The sequence below is a fragment of the Diuraphis noxia genome, unplaced genomic scaffold, assembly GCF_037042655.1.
Source record: "Diuraphis noxia isolate RWA-SAM2 unplaced genomic scaffold, SU_Dnox_SAM2 contig0003, whole genome shotgun sequence".
Classification (NCBI taxonomy): domain Eukaryota; kingdom Metazoa; phylum Arthropoda; class Insecta; order Hemiptera; family Aphididae; genus Diuraphis; species Diuraphis noxia.
In genome coordinates, this window is record NW_028301713.1 from 44072249 (window position 1) to 44096430 (window position 24182).

Here is a 24182-nt window from a genome sequence, read left to right on the forward strand (position 1 = left end):
AAAGCAATTTGTTTGCCTGGTGCAAATCTGATACTAATACGATTTCACGTCGTCGTCAACTGATTCAGATGGGGAACGAAATGCGCACCCTCATTAGGGGATAGGAAAACGTGGTATGTTTAGTACTCGATTGGTTGGGGGATGAAAAAGAAAAAAATACTAAAATGAGAGGGAAAAGGAAAATACGAACACGTAGTAGGTTTGCGTTACTACTATTATAAATATTATTATTATTATTATCATCATAGTGTTTGCTCACGTAATTGTGTGCCAAATCAGGATGATTGGTCTGTATACCGTCGTCAAGTATTGAGACGACCACGTTTTTTCCGGTATACCCTTTTTGCCAAGCTGGACCCATATTCATGTCGAAACCATCCAGAGCACCACCATTCTGAAATAAAAAAAAAAAAAAATATTAATAATATGTAATACTCGAGTTTAAGTACCTACCTATCTAAAATTTTGAAATGAGTAAAATGAGTAAATTTAATTTTAATGCATATGACGTATACGTACAGACTATTACAGTCGTCATAACTTCAGAAGTCAGGAGTATATAAAAATAAGGATAAAAACCAGCGTTACAATAATATGACTCACAATTTTTTAAAATTATTATTTTCCTCCAATTAAACTTAAGATATTTTACAGCAATATATATTGTGAGTAATATAAAAATGTGTAATGGAAATTTGTCTATTCAGCGGAAAAAATTGACATGATAATAGTAAATATGATATTTTATAAATGAGCAATTTTTTTTTTGCTCGATGAAATAATAAGATGGATACGAACTATTTTTCGACAACGCGAAGTTATCAATAAAATGTAGATATATAATATAAAGTTAAAGTAATTCTTAATATTTTTTTGCACGTTCGAACTATATAGTGAGATGTACATATAATATAATATTCTTTAACTTTATATGTTATTACAGTTTAGATTATTGATACCAAATAATTGTATGGGTAATATTAATAAAAATGTAATTTGGCCAATCTATTTGATGGACTACGGTGTATATACTCACCCATATGAGGCTTTTAGTTAACATACAAATTAACATAGTGGCTAACTAAGTTAGGTTGGGTCAAACTCGTAATAACATTATATTTTTCATCACATAAATTATTTTATACGGAGTTTAATTTATTAGAAAATTACAGAATAATGTATACAAAAAAAGGAACTGTACAAACTTTCAACACTTTGCAAAAAGAAAGCAGCATAAAAACGCATTTTTCTCGAGTAGGATATGTAACTCGATTTTTGTCATTTTAGGATAATGTTAAAAAGAAAAATAATAATATAATTATTTGAAATTAAATGGAAGAATCCTCAGATATTAATTTAGAAAAGTAATAAAAAATATGGAACACGGTACTAAAAACAGTCGGTAAAAATAGTTTCTTTTTCAAACTTTTAATGGAGTTTTTTCAAATTATTCGACAAAACGTTTGCGCTATATCTGAGTAAGAAGACATATTTTAATCAAAAACAACTATTATTTTCATTAAATAATGTTGTAATTAATGAACAAACTATGTTAAGTTATAATACTAATTATTTTTAAACGAAAACAATTATTAAATTTTAAATTGTTTTGGAAAATATAAATGCAATAATTTATGATGAATTCTAGAATAAATAAATGTTGAAAAAATATACATTTTTTAAGTACCAATTTACCATACCATTTTGTAGAAATAAATGTGGAGGTATTTATTAATATTACATTGTATTTTAGAGGATGATATGCTGATTTAAAATATAAAATATAAATAAATTGTGGATTAAGTTCGGCTTATAATATAATAATTTATATTATATTATAATATTATTATATTATAATATTTTATATTTTATAATTAATTAATATTATGATTACTTATAATTACTTATAATATAATACATTGTGTAAATAAAATATCATACAATTATTTCGAATTTATTTAATATTTTATTTTGATTTAATATTAAATTAATTGTGATAATTGAAACACAATTTCAATAAAATAACAGACGGATTTTAAGAACCTAGTGCACATAAAAGTCTATTAAATGTTAGTTATTCATTACAAAGTTTATTAAAAATTATGTAAATAATCTATCTTGACCAAAATATAAACTCAACTTATATAACTAATAGGTGTTATTAACTTTGATCACCTACAATTAAAAAACTGTAAATAACTTAAAGTTATATGTTATGGTACTTATTACAATATACAAATAATAATATCTTAAATTATTAGTGAATATTTTAAACATTTAATTCTTTTTATTAAATATTTAAATCCTATATACACATTATTAAACTAACAAAAATTGTTTTTCGAAGGGAATGATTTATCACTCAAATTAGTAAGAATAATATAACTTCTGTCGAGATGACTGATGAGACCAGTGATCAACATCCTCAGTCTTATGTGTCCATAGCTTATAAATATATATATATATATATATATATTCAAGTGTAAGCTCTTATTATCGACTTACCGGATACAGATAGGTTAGGCGAATTACCTTGAGAACTTTAACCAATTGGATGTTAAACCTGTTATTGAGCTATTGATCCTCTGTTAGCGTCTTTCAATTATTATCTTGAGTTTATTTTTATTTTTTTGGGTGGTTTATTGAAAAATAATGATCCGGCTGTTTGACAACAGAATAGCTGGTAAATTTATTTTTATCAAATGTTACACACGTTTTATTATTGAAAAAATATTTTTTCTCTATACTAGGTATAAGTATTTGAAATATTCACCAATTTGAATCATCGTATTTTAGTTTTACTATAGAAGAAAATTAACATTTATCAGGGGCCAAACATTTGAACAATTAATAAAAGAAGATTATTTTTAAATTCATTTCAAATTTAATCAATAATATCTTAACATGTTCTATGTGGTATCTCTTGATCACATGAACAATATCTAGTCGAAACTCAAATACATTCCATGCATATCTGTTTTCAGTGACTGTTATTTTCAACTCTTTTATAGTATATTATGTAGACAGGCAATATATTTAAAATAATATACCTAAAAGAGGTAAGATAGTTTTATCTAGGAAGCATGTGCATTATTCGTTGTGAATAACTCTGTATAGTGCAAAATCTTAAATAAACACGTTTAGCTACGATTTTTTAGTATTTTAAATTTATAACACATAATAATATAAATTATTAACTTTTATTTATTTGTCCGTCTATTAATTAAAAGAAAATCTTGGTATAAAGTAGTGCTTACTAATAAAACTAAAATTATATTGAGATTTAATGAATTGTTATATTATTAACTTATACTTATATTAATTTACGTTTAAATTAAAATACTTACCAGGTACCATTGTTCTTTAAAAAGTGGATCGGGAAATACGTTATGGACAGAATTACCAATACGTCTGAATGCTTGTCCTTGTGTAAGTGGTGATAATGGTCCACCTGATGTTTGTTGCTGGAAAAAATCGGTGGAACCAGCAAATACAGTAGCAGGTAAATTAGGCCCAGGAAAATCCCGTTTTCGCCTCTTCTTTTCATGTTGTTGTTGAACCCAATGCACCTAAACAATTTAAAAATAAATATTTAGATGTTTTACTAAGAAAAATTAGGATCATTATTTAAAAATATAACAATGAATTAAACATATTAAAAAATTTTGTTTTAAAAAACACCGTATAAATACTAAACAAAAGGACAAAAGTATATAATGTACCTATTACCTATATATATATATATTACGTAAATAAACATTTATCTCGTTTGAAAACTAACTCGATCGTGCTAACTGTATTATAAGTTATTTACTGATGGGGATTATAAAATATCTTAAAAAGAAAAAAAAATGAATCTTTTCTTTTTAAAACGTATCCAAATATGAATACAACTGTGAATACATTTATAAAGTCGTTACGTATATATTTTTTTACAACTCTCTCGTATAATTATATAAAAAAATTAGGCTAAGTGAATAAACATAAGTAGAAGGTATACATAACATATGGAAAAAAATGATTACATTTACATTTTTTTCACTGACACAAAATATTGATATTTACATGAATATTTTACCGTGGATTAAAGAATGAATCAGTCGATAGAATATTTAAATTATTAAAAATTTCTATAACACAAATCAAGAACAGTCTTGAAATATATATATATATATAAATGGGTCAAACGAGACTCATGGTTTATCATAGAGAAAACAGAAAGTACAAAAAAACGAACGATTTCAGATAAAAAAAAATCAAGACACGTGGTCTTTGTTCTTTTCAGCTCTATTAAAATAAAAACTTTGAACTTTAATTAGGACTAATCTAATGAATATGTTATGTTACGAATACAATCATATACCAAGTACAATAGAAATGTACTTCAAATTAATGAAAATAGTTTCTGGAAATAAATATTAAAAATGTTAAGCATTTATTTTTCAAAAAATGTGTTTAACACAATCTACTGCGTTTCAATGATCAATCCGCATATAATGTTGTGACTCTATTTACATGAATATTGAACAAAATAATTGTATGAGAATGACAGCCATCCATTAAAGTAACTTCTGGCTTTTGTTAATTATTTATAGAGAAGTGGAGATAGTATAGTTATATTAATGACTAATGAGTTTGTGTATGGAGCGACTATTTTTGGAGATCTTTGTTTCAGTTTTGTTACAGTCAAAGTGTTATAATAAAAATTGAAAAATTAAATAATAATAATAATAACAATAACAATAAAAAGAACAAACCAGATTCATTCAACAAACACAGAAAAAATTAAAACCCATTTTACATTAACCTGATTAACAACGGTATTTATTCTTGTATATATATTAATTTGTATATTAACAGTTCTAAAAAATATTAACTCTGTGACATTTTGCAAAATGTATGTAATTTAGATTATTCTTTGACATATCAAAATATAATTTGGTATTTTGTAGTATTTCATTCAACAAATGAATAAAAGTTCGCTTTGACTTTATAAGATTTAGCATAACAATAAACAAACTAACATAAACGTTTATAAACTAAATCCAAATGAATTGTTTTATTATAAATGTATCTGCAGTTTAAGTCTTAAAATAACTTTATTTAAACTGTATGCATTAAATTTATTTCTATTTGTATTTAAATAATACAATAAACCACAATAGAAAATTTGAGGGACGAATAAATGCTTCAGGCTAGACCATCTATTGTAATTTTTCAATTCATAAATATTAAAATATAAATTTAAAATTCGCAAGAGAACGTATTATGCAAAAAGTCAAATGTTCAATAATACATAATATTACAAGTAATACTTATTGGTATACTTTCTTTCTTAAATTATTTTAAATCGATAACCTTTAAAATCATAATGTCTAGCCGAAATTAAATTTGTTAGTGTAAAATTAATGAAACAATCATTTTTTATAAAAAACTAAATTGTGTAATTTTTTTAAATATTAGTTCTAAATAAATAATAATGTATGATTTAATAAACACAATAGAATATTCCATGAAAAAATTACTCTTCACGAATAAAGGCGAGCGATAAAATTTAGAATGTTCAACATCCATACAAATGCGATGAATAATATTCGTTTGTAGAGAGGTTGGTGGAGGGAGTTTTATTTTGGAATACTCGGTGTTTGACAAAACATGTCAGGAAGAAGTCGTTGGCGTCAAAACGTTATTATTTTTTTTTTTCACAAAAAGCGAAGAAAATATAGTCTCTGCAGAAACGGGCATACATATAATATATTTTATATATGTATTGAGGGAGAAACAGAGATAGAAAAAGACCAACGGTACCCTTCCTTATTTTCTGGAATATGTAGTAGGTATACTAGGATTTACCTTTAATACTACGTACTATTGTTCTATTAAAACATTTTGTAATTGATGTTTTCTGGACACAGCACGAGTGGAAAAATATAGGTCAGCCTTGCGTGCATAATAAAAAAACGTCAACTACATTGCGAATTACAATGTTTGTAGAGCACACAATTGCAGAATCGCAGGTGTTCGTCAAACTATAATCATAATAATGTTTTGAACTGTCGTAGAACCAGAGAGGCGAGAGCAGATTCTAGGTCAACCTAGTCATGGTAATAAAAAACCGAATAATACGCATAAAACAATATATTTGCAGAGGTCATGCGTGAATACTAGGCAATAGGTACTTAGATGTAATACGATTAGAAAAAGAAATAATATTAAAAGAGAAATACAAATGCAAATTCGTTTCGGTGGAGTATAAATGCGTTTCAGCAGGTAATCGTTGTGGAAAATAATCATTTACACGGTTGATTTTTCGTGTGTATGTGTGTGCCATAGGTATAGGTACGAACAACGAACATATTTTATAGCGTTCTTGTAGAATATTATATAGTATATATATAGCATTATAATCGCTGGAGAGGAATACGAATATCTGGCAGACTATACAGTAAAGAGATTTTCTGTGTATATAAAAACTAAACTTTTCTGTATATATATATATATGTATCTGATAGTTATGATCAAATAGAAAATATCTGAGATAATTGATTGATCATTTATATAATATACTGTGTCTAAGAAGTTAAATAATTTATTATCGTTATAATGTACGTGTTATGCTTCTAAAAATAATTGTTAAATTGTATCGGAGTACGAATTGTCAAATTGCATCGAATAAAAACACGGTGCACATAGAACAGACCGAAAATAAAATAATCGAAATAATGATTTACTCTGGCCCATTCGACCACGAATAAGAATAATGTAATATTATACTGTTACTAGTGTTTATATACGTAATAATAATATAGGTAGAATATATATGTATAAACGCAATCGATACTTTTGGCTAGACGAAACACGACTGATCGAAAACGACGAAAACTGTAGCAGACAAATGGCACGTCGACTGATGTCGTGACGTGGCGGTGGTGGGTAATTCCCACCAGGATTTTCCAGAGGATTGTAAACCTGGGGACTGCGGTTGATTGTACCCGGAATTTCCATCATTGTTCAGAGTGTCCTGTTGTAGGAAATACACTAACTGTTATGAAATAATTAAATAACAGAACACGTGTTATCAACTGAAAATGTTCATCGATTCTGAGGATTGCGATGAGCAAATATTTCTACCTCTTTATTAGATCACTCTCGAAAAATAAATGTTATGGTTAAATTCATGATTCCCAGAAAAATTCTCAGAGAAATAATTGTTTTACACAGATGGACAGACCGTATTCCCGTCCTCAACTCGACTGTACAACGAGTAATAAGAGGTATCGTAATATTTACAAATGAAATACATAACGATTGTAGAAATAAAGAATAATATTATTAATTTCTTAAATAATTTCACAATTGTATTCCATAATTTAAAAGATCTATGGAGATGGCAGATTAACAAATTTTTCTGTAGGCCCGAAGGAATGAGATTTTTCAATTTCTCATATTTAGGTGTAGAATATATTATATTTTATCCAAAAACCAACAATAAAAACAACCAGCACAATAAATACTTATAATAATACATTTTAAAACTAAAAATATTCAACAACGATTAGTTTAAAAATACATACACATGAGCACAGTGTATCTATACATTTAAATATAATGATGTCAAACAACGTTAGATTTGATTATTGAAACACATTACATTACGAAAATTCTGTCTAAGTCATTTCAAGCATGTAAACACATATAGGACTCAAAACAAAATATAAGGCCAAAATAGGATAGTTTTACTTGCTAAATTTGATTGAAATATATATAATCTATATAGTAAATTATGGGTACAATGGCAATGAATCATATATATTTCTGAGAAATTTAAATATTATGTTGAAAGGCACAAAAATAGAACTATAAGTAGGTGTTAACATATAATTAAGAACTTAATTTAATGAAGTAAAAGGCTTTCAAAAGTTCTTTGATATTCTCATTAGCCATGGCTAAAAACAGAGAGAATATTAATGAGATATATTTTACTATTTGACGATTAGTTGATAGAGTTGATGAAGTTTAAAGTAACTTGAAGTAAAACTAGTTTAATAAGTACCTAATTACTACGTTCATTTTTTAGTAAAATAGTGAAAAAAGTAATAGTACATTGCGTATTTTACTATTTTTATTTACAAATGTATATTTTTATTACTTATATTATGAAATTTAATTTTAATGAATTAATTGAACATGCACATAAAAACAGGCACAAATTATTAGAAATAAATATTATCATTTTAATGTATTTTATTACAAAAAATAAATACTTTTGCCCAATAAAATAATAATAAGATATCTAGTTTTATTAAATAACACATATTAGTATATTATTATATTATAATATATACAATTTTACATATTACACATTATATAATATACATAAATAAGTAAATTTAAAAATTCATAATAATTATATTAGAAAGTATATGTTTATACAGTAGCCTGGTAATATATATATATATTTAATTATAGTATAACATTCAAAATGTATAAACATAATACATAAATAGTGTTCAGGCGCCTAAGCGTGCAAGTATAGCAGTCAAGCCTTTAAGTAAAAATATCACAAGTGTTTAACACGATATCTTGGGGTAGGTATATGATTTGTTTATACCTTCAATGTATATATATATAATGTCTGAAAAATAGTCGACTATTTTTTTAGGATCACGTTGTCTATTTATTGATAAAAAGGACGAACAAAGAATCTCAAAATATTGCGGTAACTAAATGATAAACATATAAATAGATATCATGCATAAATTCATGTTTTATTAAATGTGAATTTAAACTATGGTTCCTTTTTTAAGAAAATCCAACTCTCAATAATGCATATAATTTATCATATAATATGCATAATAATGCATGCTATAATAGGATATCTTAAATTCAGTATTTAAAAGGAACGACCCAAGAGAAAACTAATAGATCATATGTATATCACATATATATTTTATAAATTATAAGTAATACGTTTAAATACGCAACGAATAGGTTTTTATTCTAATTCATCTAATACGACTGCAAATTCTTTTATATGTCATTGTAAAATATTTAGTAGTATAAAAAAGACTCTACAATGTGGTAATGTAAAGGTACCGTACCAAGACAAATGTAAGAAAAATCAAGGAAGTTGAAATGACGAAAGATCAAATGAAAACTTACAGTACAAATTTACAATACACATGTACATCGTTATGCATAAGTACAGACATTAAATGAAAGACGCATAAAACCTTCCTGTAGGGGAATTCAAATTTTCAAATAGAAGAGAAGAGAGGGGAGGAAAGAAAAAGAAAGAGCGAAGGAGAGTCACTGGCGAACAGAGTGATAGCCGCACACAGGCCGTGCAAGTGGAATGTTTATTAGGATAAATCGATTGTTCTCCCTTCGACCCTTTAAAATTACCACCAATTTCCGAACTATTCTCTCTATCATAAACTAGATTGTTTTCTCTCTTCGACATTTTTTACTCGCTAATTTTCTTTATCTTTAAACGCACGTAAAACCAAAGACTGTGAAATATGAAACTCGTGAATAGTTGAATATTTCATATAATTTACTCAATATTGTGTCGAGTAATTTAGATTAAAACAAAACAAATTATACAATAATAATAAAGAGAATTTCATAGTAATATAACATCATGATAATGATTCAAGATTCCCTGGTTTTTGCATAACTTATCCGCACACACACAAAATAAAGCAAATATTTCTTTCAGTTGACTATACTCTGGCAACTGTACATTTCTGCGCATATATATAATATATAGATATAAATACATTTTGAGGACAATGCATGACATGAACATCAAAGTGTAAACAACAAAAACTTGTTAAGGATTAAATCGTATTGTCATATAAATGACAATAAATTTAATAACACAATAGTATATATGTAAAATACACATGAATTCAAGAAAACGAGGTTGACAACAATTTAGCTATGATGGCCACATATCGTTTTAATATTCATTAAATAAAAATATTATTGCGCGTGAATACATTAATAAACTATATGTACAGAAATTAAGAATGAAACTTTTTTTTTTCCGTTATTGAACTATACACTACACAAATATTTATTTACAATTGCAAAAAAAACCCCATAGCGTCTATTTGTAAGTCGTTATGATGGATATTATTATTTCTTGGCCATTCAAACATTATTTGGTCGTTTTGTACGTTAAACTCGTTTTATTCGAACAACAATACTAAATCGTCTATAAGTCGATAGGGATTTTATCGTTAAGAATATAATTGAAAACGTCAAATTCTCATGATACAGTTTGCAACTGTTTTTTTTGAAAGATGAAGAGTGAAAATAGATTAAAAAATAGATAACGACGATTAATTTGTTTCGTAAGACGATATGAAGTCTCGTTTGACGTTCAAATGACCTTTTTTTTCAGACAACCAATTAAAAAAAGGTATGTCGCTTGATAAAAAAAAAAAAACGCATTGGCGTGCTAAACCCACACAATAGAAATCGAAGATGTCACACAAGATCTGATACGATACATTAAGAGGTCGTTAAAATATAGGAGATACAGTGTGAGAGTAAGGGAGAGAATAAAAGGGTGGATGGCGTGCGAGTGAGATAAGGTTTTATTTTTATTTTTTTTTAAGGATAATGGTACTATCGGAGGGTGTAGAAAATAGGTGCGAGCGATGAGGAGGTCAATCGGCGTCGTGTTTATCCATGTACGAAATTTCGCGCGTTTACACGGACACCGAACTCGTCTTAACGAAGGGTAGTGCGAGGGGTGTTATTTACGAGGTCTGCTCAATTTTATCACACAAACAGACGTCGCTCACCCCGGCACGTCATTCTACCATCACACATCGATGTTATACGCACACGTAGTCTCTATACGCTCTAGCTGCACCTTCTCGCCCACAATGTCACCCACATCAGAGGGTGTGTGATGTGCGCGATCGCTTTCACGTCATTTGTTTTGCGAACGGCTGCAGTGGTGGCAACGATGACAAAGACGAAAACGGCGACGGACGACGGGGCATAACGCCAAACCAGCGACGACAACACACCACGTCCGGACCCATCGTATGACCGGTAATGAACCGGAAAATGCGTACAAGGGCGGATGAAATAAGCAAGACGAAAAATGTATAATAATAACAACGACGACTTTGTGAGCAATGGGTGGAAGGGAAGACGTGGTTGTTCGCGTCTATCTGCTGCAGCAGTTGGGCGGGTATAGAATATAATACTATATATTATTATACATAATACATATAAATATATATATATAGCAGTGATGGCAGGGGCAACAACAATGGGACGCGTGTGTCCGACGCGAAACCTACTATTCTATATATATACACATATAATATACACCTCTATGGTACGGGTAAAGTTGGCATTCCCCGTAGGCTAATTTATCGGAGGGACGTATAACATTTATATATATATATATATATATACACTCGTAAAACGAGATTGTGACGACGACCGGTGTAGAGAGAACTCCTTCGCACAGCAGCCGGAAAGGGGTTTGCGCCGCCGTCGCCAAGACGATACGACGCAATAAATCTCGCGTGCATATATAATATACGAAATACAATATTAATAATATATATATATATATAAATACATTAAACGTATATAATACATTATACCGCGAACCTAACCTAACCTAACCTAACCACGAAACACGCGGTTTATCAAGCCGGACGCTTTTCGACACTTTTACGATGTGTGCGCGGGTCAAAACACATCCGCAATAACGATGTAGATTGGAATATTATTATTATTATTATTATTATTACATAATATTTTGGCACTCACACTCGTGTTTAATAGGGGTTTTTTTTCTGGTGTATGTGAACGAACGATATTGGAGGACCTAAAAGTATATTAGTTTAGGTAAGTATCACAATTTATTTTCACCGTAGTGATTAAAACTGGTTGTGTAGAATATTTTTTCATCTAAAATTGCCAATCAACAGGATCTAAAAAAATGCAATGTTTTACATTTTTGTTGTAAATAGATAAAAAATAATGCAAACAAGTATCTCAAGTAATGAGTTTTTATACTAAAATGTCTAATTATTATCAATATATTATTCAACAATATCTATCTGCAGTTTCGCAGTGATTATGCACTCGCCCAAAACTAGGAGCTATTTGGGTCAACAATCGTGAATAATATGGATTTCGGTACTATCGAAACAATACAATATAATATAATAATGATATTATACATCGAAACATTCGAAACAGTACAATAACATTGCATAGGTATATGTCCGTAATCCAGCAAGCGCGCGCGTGTGTGTGTGCGACTGAGTGCGTATATTAATTATTTTAATTATTTTATGAACTAATCAATTTAATAACGTCGTGCATACTAGTGTGATGACTGATGAATGAACCACAGGAAATAACCAAACGGCGGATAACAATGATGTTCTATGGATTCTGATCGTATTGTATAATTATGTAATTTTAATTAGTTGCTTTCGAATTCTATTCACCGATTGATGCGATGATTTATAAAAATAAACATACTAGGTGAAACGTAGTTTTATTTTAATGCTTTTTAGCAATTAGTAAAAATAGCAATTTAAACAACAAAATTATATTGTAAATTTCGGGAGAAAAATTGTATTTCAAAATGTAAACTACTTTACGGTCAATACGCATATTGGTAAGATAATCTACGTTATAGGATAGACTATCTACATTTTTATAGACTTTATATTTATAGTTTAAGCATTAGCATACTTAATTGACTTGTTAATTTTGTTATTTTCATACTTCAAGAGTGACATAATTGTCTTAAGTTTAATTTACTTTTTATGTTATTTCATGAAAGTGGGTTTTTAATTTATGATTAATATATTGAAGTTTTTCTTCATTATTTCGCAACATTACCCAAAACTAATTTACTAAGCAATTTTAATTAATTATAATAACAAAACAATGAACAACATAAATGTATAACTTAGGTAAATATTTAATTACCTAGGGTAAATTTTATACAAATACATAATGAAAATGCATTTAGAAAAAATGCAATTATGTTTACAAAAACTCGTTAAATGCATAGCAGTTAATTGTTTTTACAGTACACAAAGAAGCTAAAAAACTTCAACAGATTTTTTAACTTGTAAGTTGTAAAACTTGACTTCCAGTAACGTTTACCATCATAAAAAAAAAAAAAAAAAAAATGATCAACTAAATCGACTTTCAAAATGCATACTTATAAGGGTACTCGTTTAGGCATAATCGTTAAAATATATAGCAATCCTTATTTTATATATATGCATGATAATAATAAGTGCATGTCTAGTAGAAGGAAGTTCTCAAAAAATATATTCTCAGGAAAGTTTATTCCTAGCCAAAAATACTATTATTATCAGTATTCTTGTATATATTAGTATACCTCCAGGCTTTATGTATGAGTTTAATATGTATTTGTAAAGAAAAAATGGGAAATATAAGTATTTCGAAATGTAATTCTATTCAACTTTTGGAACATTCAATGTGATTTTAATCGTAACACTAAGAATAACTGAACATGATATGCATATTGATTTTGTTATTTTATTCAAAACATACATGAACATTAAGTTTAAGTTTGCAAATATTTTATACGAAAAATAACAACATAGATTATTATTTAATGGGTGATACGAACTGTTTAGAAGTAGGATGTGAAGTCATTTTCACAAAATTAAAGTTTTAATGAAGATAGCTATATAAAAAAAAAAAAAACTGTTGTAAATGTGTTTAGTTAGAATTAGTTTACAATATCTTTGGTATTAAGAAGTTTTTATATGGTTTTAAGTTTTAAGTCTATAGTAACATAATAAAATAACACTAATGAACTTAAAACATAAAATACGTCTACCGCAAAAAAATTCAAATATTTCAGTGAAGTGTAACTAATTGTTTTATGACTAAACCTTATTAAAATAATGACATCTATAAACTCATAACGATGAGCAAATAACGAAAAGTCATTAAACAGTTTGAATAAAAAATGTTTTTATCTTGTTGAATATTGATTTTGGTAACACGGCAAAATAAATAGGCAATCTGAGTACATACGTGCATAGGAAACAAAAATTATTACATTTACCTTTATCTACGAACTGATATCATTAAGTTTTTTTTTAAATACAATATATGCTAGTTTTTAATTAGCATATACCTATCATTGACAATATGACACATAAACATTGTTAATTCATAATCGAATACGCTTGAATCTATTAGTATGATTTTTATTTTGTATGTCTACACACAGTTAGATAATTTGTTAGATGCAAAATTGGTGAGGATTGCATAAGATATTCAACATAATCTCTACCAGTTTTGTGACGCAAGATTTGAATGACTGTTTATTCGTAGGTTAGTCAGATTTATTATGTGTTGTTTATGGCTGCGTAAACAACACATAATAAAAGCATTCTCTATAAATTTTACTATTTAACTATAAAAGTTAAGCGTTGTACGTTATGTTGTGTATATAAACTCAAAATCTTAATCAAAATGTTATTACCACATCCTACACTAAAACTAAATTGAAATATTATATGATTTTATTTGATTATCGTTAATAATTATTAAATACTTAAATAATTATCAACAGTTTTTGCTTGCGAACATTCACATTGTTTACGTATATCATATACCGAGTTGAGTATGAAAATTGTGTTTGACCCAACTCCCAACATTGTTAATTTCTGTGTTTGCTACAGGGTTATTAAATGAATGCTAATGAACAACGAACGGTTAAATATAAAACCTAGTAAGTTCAGTTAGTCCAATAAAAAAATATTTCACGATTGTTTTTTGAATTTTATCCAAATCTAAACAACAGTGTTCATGTATATTTATTATTTAATAATTAGGTAAACGGATCATTATAAATAAGAACGTGCCTATATAAAATATTGATTTTAAATTTTAACGTTTGAAATCTTGGGTTATTATTATGCGTATCCCACAATGCATAGTTTATTCATAATATTTTTAATTTAAGAAATATATTATAATAAACTTTAATAATTAAATATAAAAATAAAAATAATTTAAATATAATATATGTAATAGGTATTATATTGGTGATATATTTAATAAAATAAACAACAATTGGAAATCAACATTGAAATTAAGTTGTAATACCCAAAATATACAACGGACTTGAAGAAATAAGAACATTTTATAAAGGTTATACTTACAATTTATCGTTATATAATATTCATAATTCTTTTAAACGGGTGTCTACATTCAAATATTTAAGTTTTTGTCGTTCATTGCCAAGGGTTATACCTATGGTCAACGTTATAAATATATTTAGTCCGTATGTTTTCCAACAGTTTATCTAAAGGCCATTACACGTGCATACATGGCGAGGCTGGTGATTTATGAACCCACTACGTACGCGTTAGAAGTGGAAAAATCAATACATTGGTTAAATCAGAAGAGCAATACGACACAAATTTTAATGATGGACATTAATGTACAAAATAATACACAAAAATTAAATTGTAGCAGAAAAAAATGCAAGTACATATTTGATTGTTAATAATGTTCAAGGCAACGCTAGAGAGTAGCATGTGTTAGTTTTTTATTTTATTTATGAATATTTGATAGAAAAAAAATGTTTATTTATTAAAATACAATAATAAATGCAGACTTTTCATAAATAGTTGTTTATCAACGATTATTAATACAATAATCATTATTATATACCTATATGAATAGAGCAGCTATTATCATCTATGAAAAATATATTTCTAAAAAATTAAAACATAATTTAGTAACAATGATCAAAGCGCTTTGAATATTTTTCAAATAAATTCTAAATAAGAATCCATTTGATTTAACGTGTTTTAAACAAGCAAATTAAGACTAATTAGATTCATAACAAAGTGTAATGCACCAACTGTGGAACAATTTGTTCAACTACCTCCAAATACGTGGACGGGAATAATGATGAGAGATAAAACCCATTAAACGTTAATATGTATAAACATAAATAATAAAAAATAAACCCTATTTGAAACATGGTTTTTTCCCCTTTTCTCAATTACTAAATATATACTTACTATACATATAAATTTCTTTTCGAGTAACAACCGACTGCATAAGTCTTAAACACTGGTGGTATCAAATGGATTGTAATTAATTATAGAGATTTTATATTGGCAGATTTTTTTCCACACCGGATCGTGGCCGCGAGTCCCACTGGAAAAGAATTTTAAGAAAAACCGCTTTCGAACTGATGACATTAATTTATTATATCAAAGACAATTCCCTCCAATTGGACATATTTGGACTGGAAAAAAAAAAAAGAAAATGGGAAAATGTGACGACGAGCCCTTTTGTGGATGGGCAGACAATCGCTTTATCTCACTCAAAAAGGTTTTTTCTTATATATGTGAAGAACTTTGCTTCTATTTACGTCCAAGCTTTTATACTACTTTACATTGTGTTGTACAATCAATTGACGTCAGAACGTATTACACTTTCATTTTATTAATAACACGTCTAAATAATTTGGAAACTTGGAAATCTTATTGAGGACAGTTTAAAGATAGTATTTATCTTTTAACCGTGAGCAATGAAGCAGAAAATAGTTGTTGTCTTTTACTTCAGTGTACCTTATAGTTCTTATCCGTGTTGTGTAAACGACGACGATTGACCATGGGACACGCTTTTAGCTATAATTCTCCTTTCGATTGATAGTACACGATTGTATTTCATTTGTGTACACCAATTTCTAATGATACATAGTCAATAGTCATACTATATATATATTATAAGATTTCATTTAAACAATAAATCTCAATGTTGTGATAAATTTATTTAACTAAAAAAACATTTAAATCAGTTTTTTCCTTAAAATAAATTTAAAAACAACTTTAAGTCATTAACTTGTGTGGCCTTTTAAGATGATAGAATTTAAGGGTTTCGTATAAACAAACTATATAATAATTAAAACTTTTCAACTGAAATTCAAAACAAAAATAGTATTTAATAATACTGTTATTTTTATAGCAGTTTCAAATGGAAATTTTAGTCATGGAACTACAAGGTTTGTAGACACTATATTTCTTCAACTTTTAGAAGCCACAAATTGATGTTTCGTTATATCACATTAAAACGTATTACATGTAATGAGTAAAGATTAATTAAATTAATTATCTATTAATATAGGTAATACTGATGAAAGCTATATTAGATCCTTTTATGTATCATGAACCACAAAATAAATTATGTTTGATACTTTAAATTTAAGGTTTTCAGATTTCCAAGAAACTGCATTACATAATATGCTTAATACTTCAAGATATTGATTGAAATGTATGTTTTATTTAATAATTTTTATGTATTATTAACTATTTTTTTTTTTTTAATTAAATATAATTATTACAAAAGACGTTTGAAAACTTAAATTAGCTTTGTATAATATTTATTATCATCCTTTATTTTTCATTAACTACTGCGGCTTGCATATAGTATTATTGTAATTTCATAATAATATATTATAATTGGCAAAATTTGTTGGTATTTTGACATTTCTAAATAAGATTTATAAGATTATAATATTATGTTATTATTATTTATAAGATTTACGTTTAATTTTAAACAGAATGCATATACATTTTGAAATCGAGGATTAAATGTTACTTCTAAACTAATAACTTTTTATACCATTCAAAATGTACATTATTCAGCCAATTTTTTTAAGGTAAATATTGAATACCTACATAGTACACAATACATACAAAAACGTTATTTGTCAATAAACAAAAGTATTATTATATGCTTGCAGAGTACCTATATACTGACAAAACAATATCCTATGTCATTAAATTGATTTTTCTAGCAAACTGTTTTGAAAAAAACTAAATATAATATCTAATTAACCTCGTAACTCATGTTATTAAGTATCACTAAAAATTAATTTTATTAATTTTTATCACAAATTGATATGACAAATTATTTTTGAGTAAAATAAAGTTCAATTTATTACATATACTATATAAGCATATAATATTGTAGTTATTAACATTAATATTGTTTAATAAATATTATAAAATATTTTATTTACTAGGTTTGAGAATTTTACAAGTGTATAACTGTAGAGGAGCATATAAAGTTTAAATTTTTTTTTTAATCACTTCATTTTTTTAATTCAAAAAAATATAATATATACAGTAGTTGTTTATTAAAAAACAATGTACAACCAAAATAAATCGGACATCGTCATTTACAAGAATTCACTTCAAATAAATGAAAAAAAAAAACAACCATTAACAGAATATCCAAATACAATTTTCCACGTCAATAACAGAGCATCTAAATCGTGCATGTATTCAATGTGTTTTTAACATATGGGTGTATTTCGAATGAATGATACACGATTCTGTATTATGTATAGGGATGAGCTGATAACAGTTTTGTAGTGATTCACCAGTGAATTACATATATTATTTTTACATCCTCTACCTACTGTACAAAATGACACTTGAGACGCAAGATGGATTGCGTAGAAAGCTTTTATAGAACAAAAAAAAAAAAAAAAAAAAAACATGAAGAAAAACAGTGTATACAAATTTCCTTTAGAGATGAATAGCCGAGACGATTTGTGGAAATAAAAAAGGATACTTTTATCGAAACCTATAGCACTATTTGTGTTTGAATGAGAAACGTTTTGTTGTGTGGTGTATATAGGTACACCACCTATATACATATAAAAAGAAGTATGAGATAGAAAAAGAAAGAAAATGGGAGACACGGAATGAGAACTAGAGATGAAAGAAGAAGAATCGCCAATCGTATTTCTGTGTTTTCTGGGATCATTTTGAAAAGAATTTACATAATGGGCTACCGTCGATCTTCTTTTGAATGGGGTATCACCTGTCGGGAAAAGAGCAATTTTGGAAATCCAAAACGAAGAATATACCTTCTGTTTACACAATGTATTTTTAAATGTGACTGAACAAAAAAAAAAATCTAATATTTAATTGGAATTCATGGTCCTATTTCCTTACGCTACTTACAGCTGTAAATTGTTCACGCGAATAAAAGCGTCCAATGTGTTCTGTCAATATGGTTCAAATAGGGAAAACACATCGTATTTCGTTGTTTATTCTTTTTTATAACAATATGTATAAAAGGACGACAATATATTGTTTTAATACAATCTATTTTAAATATTAAATAAACTATTGAAGAAAAACAAATGATAATATAATACCTATACGTATTACATTATTTATGAAAATACAATATATAGCAACACAGATTCGTCTCGTTAAGATTTGAACGAAATACGAAATACTGTGTGGATAGTGTATACACGTTATGTATAATTAAAATACAAAATAGATAACAAATAGCCTACAACGAAATCGCTATATATTTGTTTTGACATCATTATGATTCAATTTAATACAAATATTATTTCCTGATCAATATTGTTCAAATTTCACATAATACAAAACAATTATTTGGAATATTCTACGTTATTAGAGTCCTAATACAATATTAAAGGTTTACAAGCCCAGTTTAAATAAAACGTATATTAATATTAATAGACCGAAGGGACAATTGTACGGTCCACTACGGTTTCATAATCCTCCCTGTTGAACAAAATAAAAAATAAAACTTGTAATACCATTTCATAAGTCAACAATAATGAAAGCTCACAAAATATAAAACTATATGAAAATCAATTTCAATTAAATGATTGAAAATGTAAAAATATAAGTATAATTTAATAAAGGAAATGTTAATATAATATTTAAATCCACGATACTTACAATGGATCGTGGAAATCAATTGAATTTAAGAAAAAAAATATATAAACATATCTGAAAACATTAAATGTATCTTATTATTAGATCACTCAATAATTGGTTATTTTTTTTAATTATAAGACTCGGTAGGTATTCATACGAATCACATAATATAAGTTACAGGAATTATTTTTGTACTTATATTACAATATAATAATTATGTATTTATAAAGTCCAGAAAACAATATCTAAATTCTAAATCAATATTGAGTTAATTAAAAATACCTTTATTAAATTGACTTAATATATTTTATGGCAGTATTAACTATAATATTAAGGATTAAATTTTCTTTGAATTAAAATAGGTATAATGAAAAAAAAAAATATAAATACATTTAAATAAAATATTTATTTCAAATCTTCATTTGTACAGTTATATATTAGCAAACCAAATTTCCTTTCATGGCTTTCAAAACATGCTGCTGGTCAAACGCCTTTATATTTCTTCAAAAGACGGATATTAATATAAAACAAACACTATACATTTCATTTCAAATTGTACGATGGTAAGGAATTTCGGAAAGGACAAAACCGGAGGGTTCGAAAACCTCCACGGCTCCACCCCAGTTTAAAGTTATAGAACAATTCACTGGTATTCTTCATTTGACTGACAAACTAAATAAATAAAGCCCGGATTCTTGGAAATTTAAGAAGTTCTAATCTTCATTTTAATATTTGAACAATAAAGCACCAAATATATTCAGTAACTTAATGCAGAATCTTTTGCTCACATCGATGAATTATTATATTCAGCATAAATCGCATCGGGTTTTTAAAACTAAGTTTTTGACGAAACAAAATATGACTAAATATTTGCTAGGAATACATCGGTATAGATTAAATATATTAATGAAGATAATATGTAAAACATTATGAAAACTAACACGTTTTTAAGTGGAAATTGTATTTAAAAAAAATGTAACATTTAACAAACCATGTATAATTGTTAACAATTTTAAATCTAAAAATAATAGGTAATACGGTATTTTAATTAAAATATTTTAGCTATAAAAATCCCAATACAGTATACAAAATTAGGTACTGTAGTTATTTTAAATATAAATGTAAAAAAAAAAAACAGTAGACATGGTATCTACACTGATGTAGTATTAAATAATTAATGCAGTGCCATACATAGTTGAATAAAATCTTAGCTAGATGCCACCATAATATCACTATAATAGCAATATCGATAATGTGATAATATTATTGTTCAAGTAAATTTATAATTTTTTTTTGGATCAGCACAATAAAGATAAAAATATCAAAAAATAAATGGAAAAAAATTATAAATATCGACAGCAAAATATAACTAAAATGTCAAAAACAAAAAGTAATAATAAATTAAAAATATGGAAAATTAAAAAAATGTTTGAATATTTGAATTCATTTGTAGAATTAATATTTAATTAAGTTAATTCCTGCAACCTTAATAATAAAAGTACATATTTCAAATTATATGTAAAAAAAATTAAACAATGCTATACATACTACACAATCATTCTATAAATAAAAACCATTAGCACAAATTATCGAATAATAATTAATATGTCCACTTTTAACATTAATAAAAATAATAATGATATTAACATAATGTAAAATTTAATGAATATATATTGTTATCTGAAACAATTTAAATCAATTCTTAATATCATGTCCGTGAATTTCAAAATAGCTATGAACTAATGATGATGCATAATAAATTTTAACCCAGTTGTCTAATTTTAGATAAAATGAACTGCAGCGTAAAAAAAAAACTTTGACAACACATAAAAGTTGAATGTTATTGTTCGGCTAGCTTTTGATAACCAAAACCCATTTTGAGACAATAAAGAACACAACTAACACAACTTTCCACTATAAAACTGATTGAATAATTCAACTAATACACAGGTCCATAAAGTGATTAGTCTCAAACATTGTCTTAAATAAGTTCAGAAAACTTGGTACCTACTTCATAAACTTTTTCAAACCTCAAAATCTAAACTTGAAATGTTTTTGATGACTTTTTGAAAATTATTTATTTATTTCTGACACTTCATTCAACTTTATATTATGTGAAATATAAAAGTAATAAAATTATTAAAATGTTAAAAAATTAAACATCTGTTTTATTCATCTCAAAAATCTAATTACCAGAAGCTCGTTAGAACGTTAAAAGGTTAAGCTAAATGTATATGTTTAAAAAAAATACAAAACGAAAAAACACCGGGCTGAAATACAGATATAATCCCATACAAAAAGAAACCTCCATTCTCCGGTTATAATGACATTTTAATACATATACACTTTTTCTCTCGGCATTCATAGGAACTACAAATGAGGCTAATGTCTCTACCAAAACCAAAGTTAAAAAAGCTGTTCTTTGTTTTATAAACGGACGCGAAAATAGAACAAAAACCATTGGAAAAACAGCGGAAAACCATACATAAGTCAACTCACTATTTGTAATAATTAACAAGATTTTCCTAATGTATGCACGGCATGGAAATGGCTAATTAAAATGTTCAGTATTTATATTTTTCATTCATAAAACTATTTCAAAAAAGACTATTTACGTCCGTTCATTACCATTTTATGTACATTTTACAACATTATACAGTTAAAAATTCACTTTATTTTTCAATATTTTTAATCTCATTAAAGTTATTATGCAGGCTTAAAGTAATATATGAATAGTAAATACATAATAGAAAAAAACTTACCCAAAAATTGAAATACCATTTATAATATCAATATTAAAGTAAGTACCTACATATCAGATTTGTTTACATAGATACATTTAAAAAATGAGCAGTATTTTGTTTTCGAAATAATTCTTCACAAATATTCATACTTAATACTGTTAATAGTCATATATATTTATATATATATATGTATTATTATATAAGTATGATAATGTAATTATTAATGTAAATACTATTTAATTTATATAATTAGAAATATAAATTTTATTTTATTTTAAGAAAGTACACACATAGGTGGTATATTACATATATTTTTGGGAAATGCAAGAGCCTAAAATTTTTTTTAAGATAAGCATAGGTGTACAGAATGTCACGAACTAATGAGCGACGATTAGTAGAATTGTTAATTATCAGAAACAAACAAGCAACTAATAATATTAATTATGATGTGTATCTATATTAATTAGTGAGATTAGTAAATATGAACATAATATTCTGGAGGCAAGTTGATATTGAACTTAATATTATAAGGTACTTAAATAATTATACTAAAAACACAAATTTACTAAAGCAACTAATTCTTATTATAAAGATTATCGAGGCGTAGTGTTTTAATATGAATAAAGGTAAGAATTTAAATAGTGGAAGGAAAGATATTTTAGAATTCGTCACTTTGTAACAGGCTACATTAGGGCTATTAGTACCTTAAACCAGCTCAAGAGATTTATCCAAAATGCAATTCTCATGGGGTTTTTATCTCGACCAAAATGAGCGATGCGAAATAGGTGCCTTTAATAATTATAGCTCTTATTTATAAAATACATCGACACATATATAGTACAATTAAAAAAATAAATGAACTTACCTATTTAAAAAGTGTAACACCACGAATATAAAACTGTAGTGAGTTTATTTTTTTAATTTTCATCTTTAAAATACAAAAAAAAAAAAATACCAAACAATTTTGTGAAAAATTTGGTACCACGTAAATCCCGTTTTCCCGATTATTTTGGTAAAATATTTTCTTCTGACCCCCTAAAGTACCAAAAAATCCATTTTTTTTTTTATATGAGAAACACCCTCAAATTTGATGATTAAATCATTTTTATTGCTCCTAAAAGTTATGTATATTATTTGGGATCCCGGACGGGTCGTAAGAGTATTAGAATAAAAGCCTTGAGTAACAACTATATATATATATATATATATATATAATACAACATGCATGCCCGAGGCTTATAGAATCAAAAAATACTAAACCAATTTTGATGATTTAAGGAAAGTTTAGATAATAGATTGAATCAGCTATTTCAGGGGAGTTTGCTGGCTATTAATGATATTAAAATCTTAACCATATACTCGATAAATTTTTGCTTAAAATTGGTAAGAATACGTGAGAATAAATGTATTACTATCCTCTGCAGGTGGATTGCTCTTCTATATTTTATGAATTTATCCCCGTTCATCGCGGAGTACCTAATACAAATAAGTAGTTATAAACATATTATATACATCGTATAATAATTAGGAGGCTTTCTTTGACCGTTGTTTAAAATACTAATGTCGTTTTGCATGAAAAATCACCAAAAATTAAATGGATCAATAATGAGTTAATGGTCGGTGTTCCTTAAAATACAATTTAAAGGTCCGTGAT

The 24182-nt window shown here is 26.7% G+C and overlaps 1 protein-coding gene across 3 annotated transcripts in view; it reads right to left on the reverse strand.

The window, feature by feature from the left end:
- Fur2 (furin-like protease 2) overlaps positions 1-24182 on the reverse strand; it is a 140248-nt gene that overhangs the window by 56752 nt on the left and 59314 nt on the right. For all 3 annotated transcript variants that reach the window (XR_016190777.1, XM_089222394.1, XM_089222393.1), the window contains exons 4-5: positions 3348-3569; positions 260-394 (exon numbers count right to left, since the gene is read on the reverse strand). Coding sequence is in view for 2 of the 3 variants with exons in the window: in XM_089222394.1 (XP_089078520.1) it covers positions 260-394; positions 3348-3569 (357 nt within the window). In the remaining variant the exon portion in view is untranslated. The remainder of the gene's footprint in view (positions 1-259; positions 395-3347; positions 3570-24182) is intronic.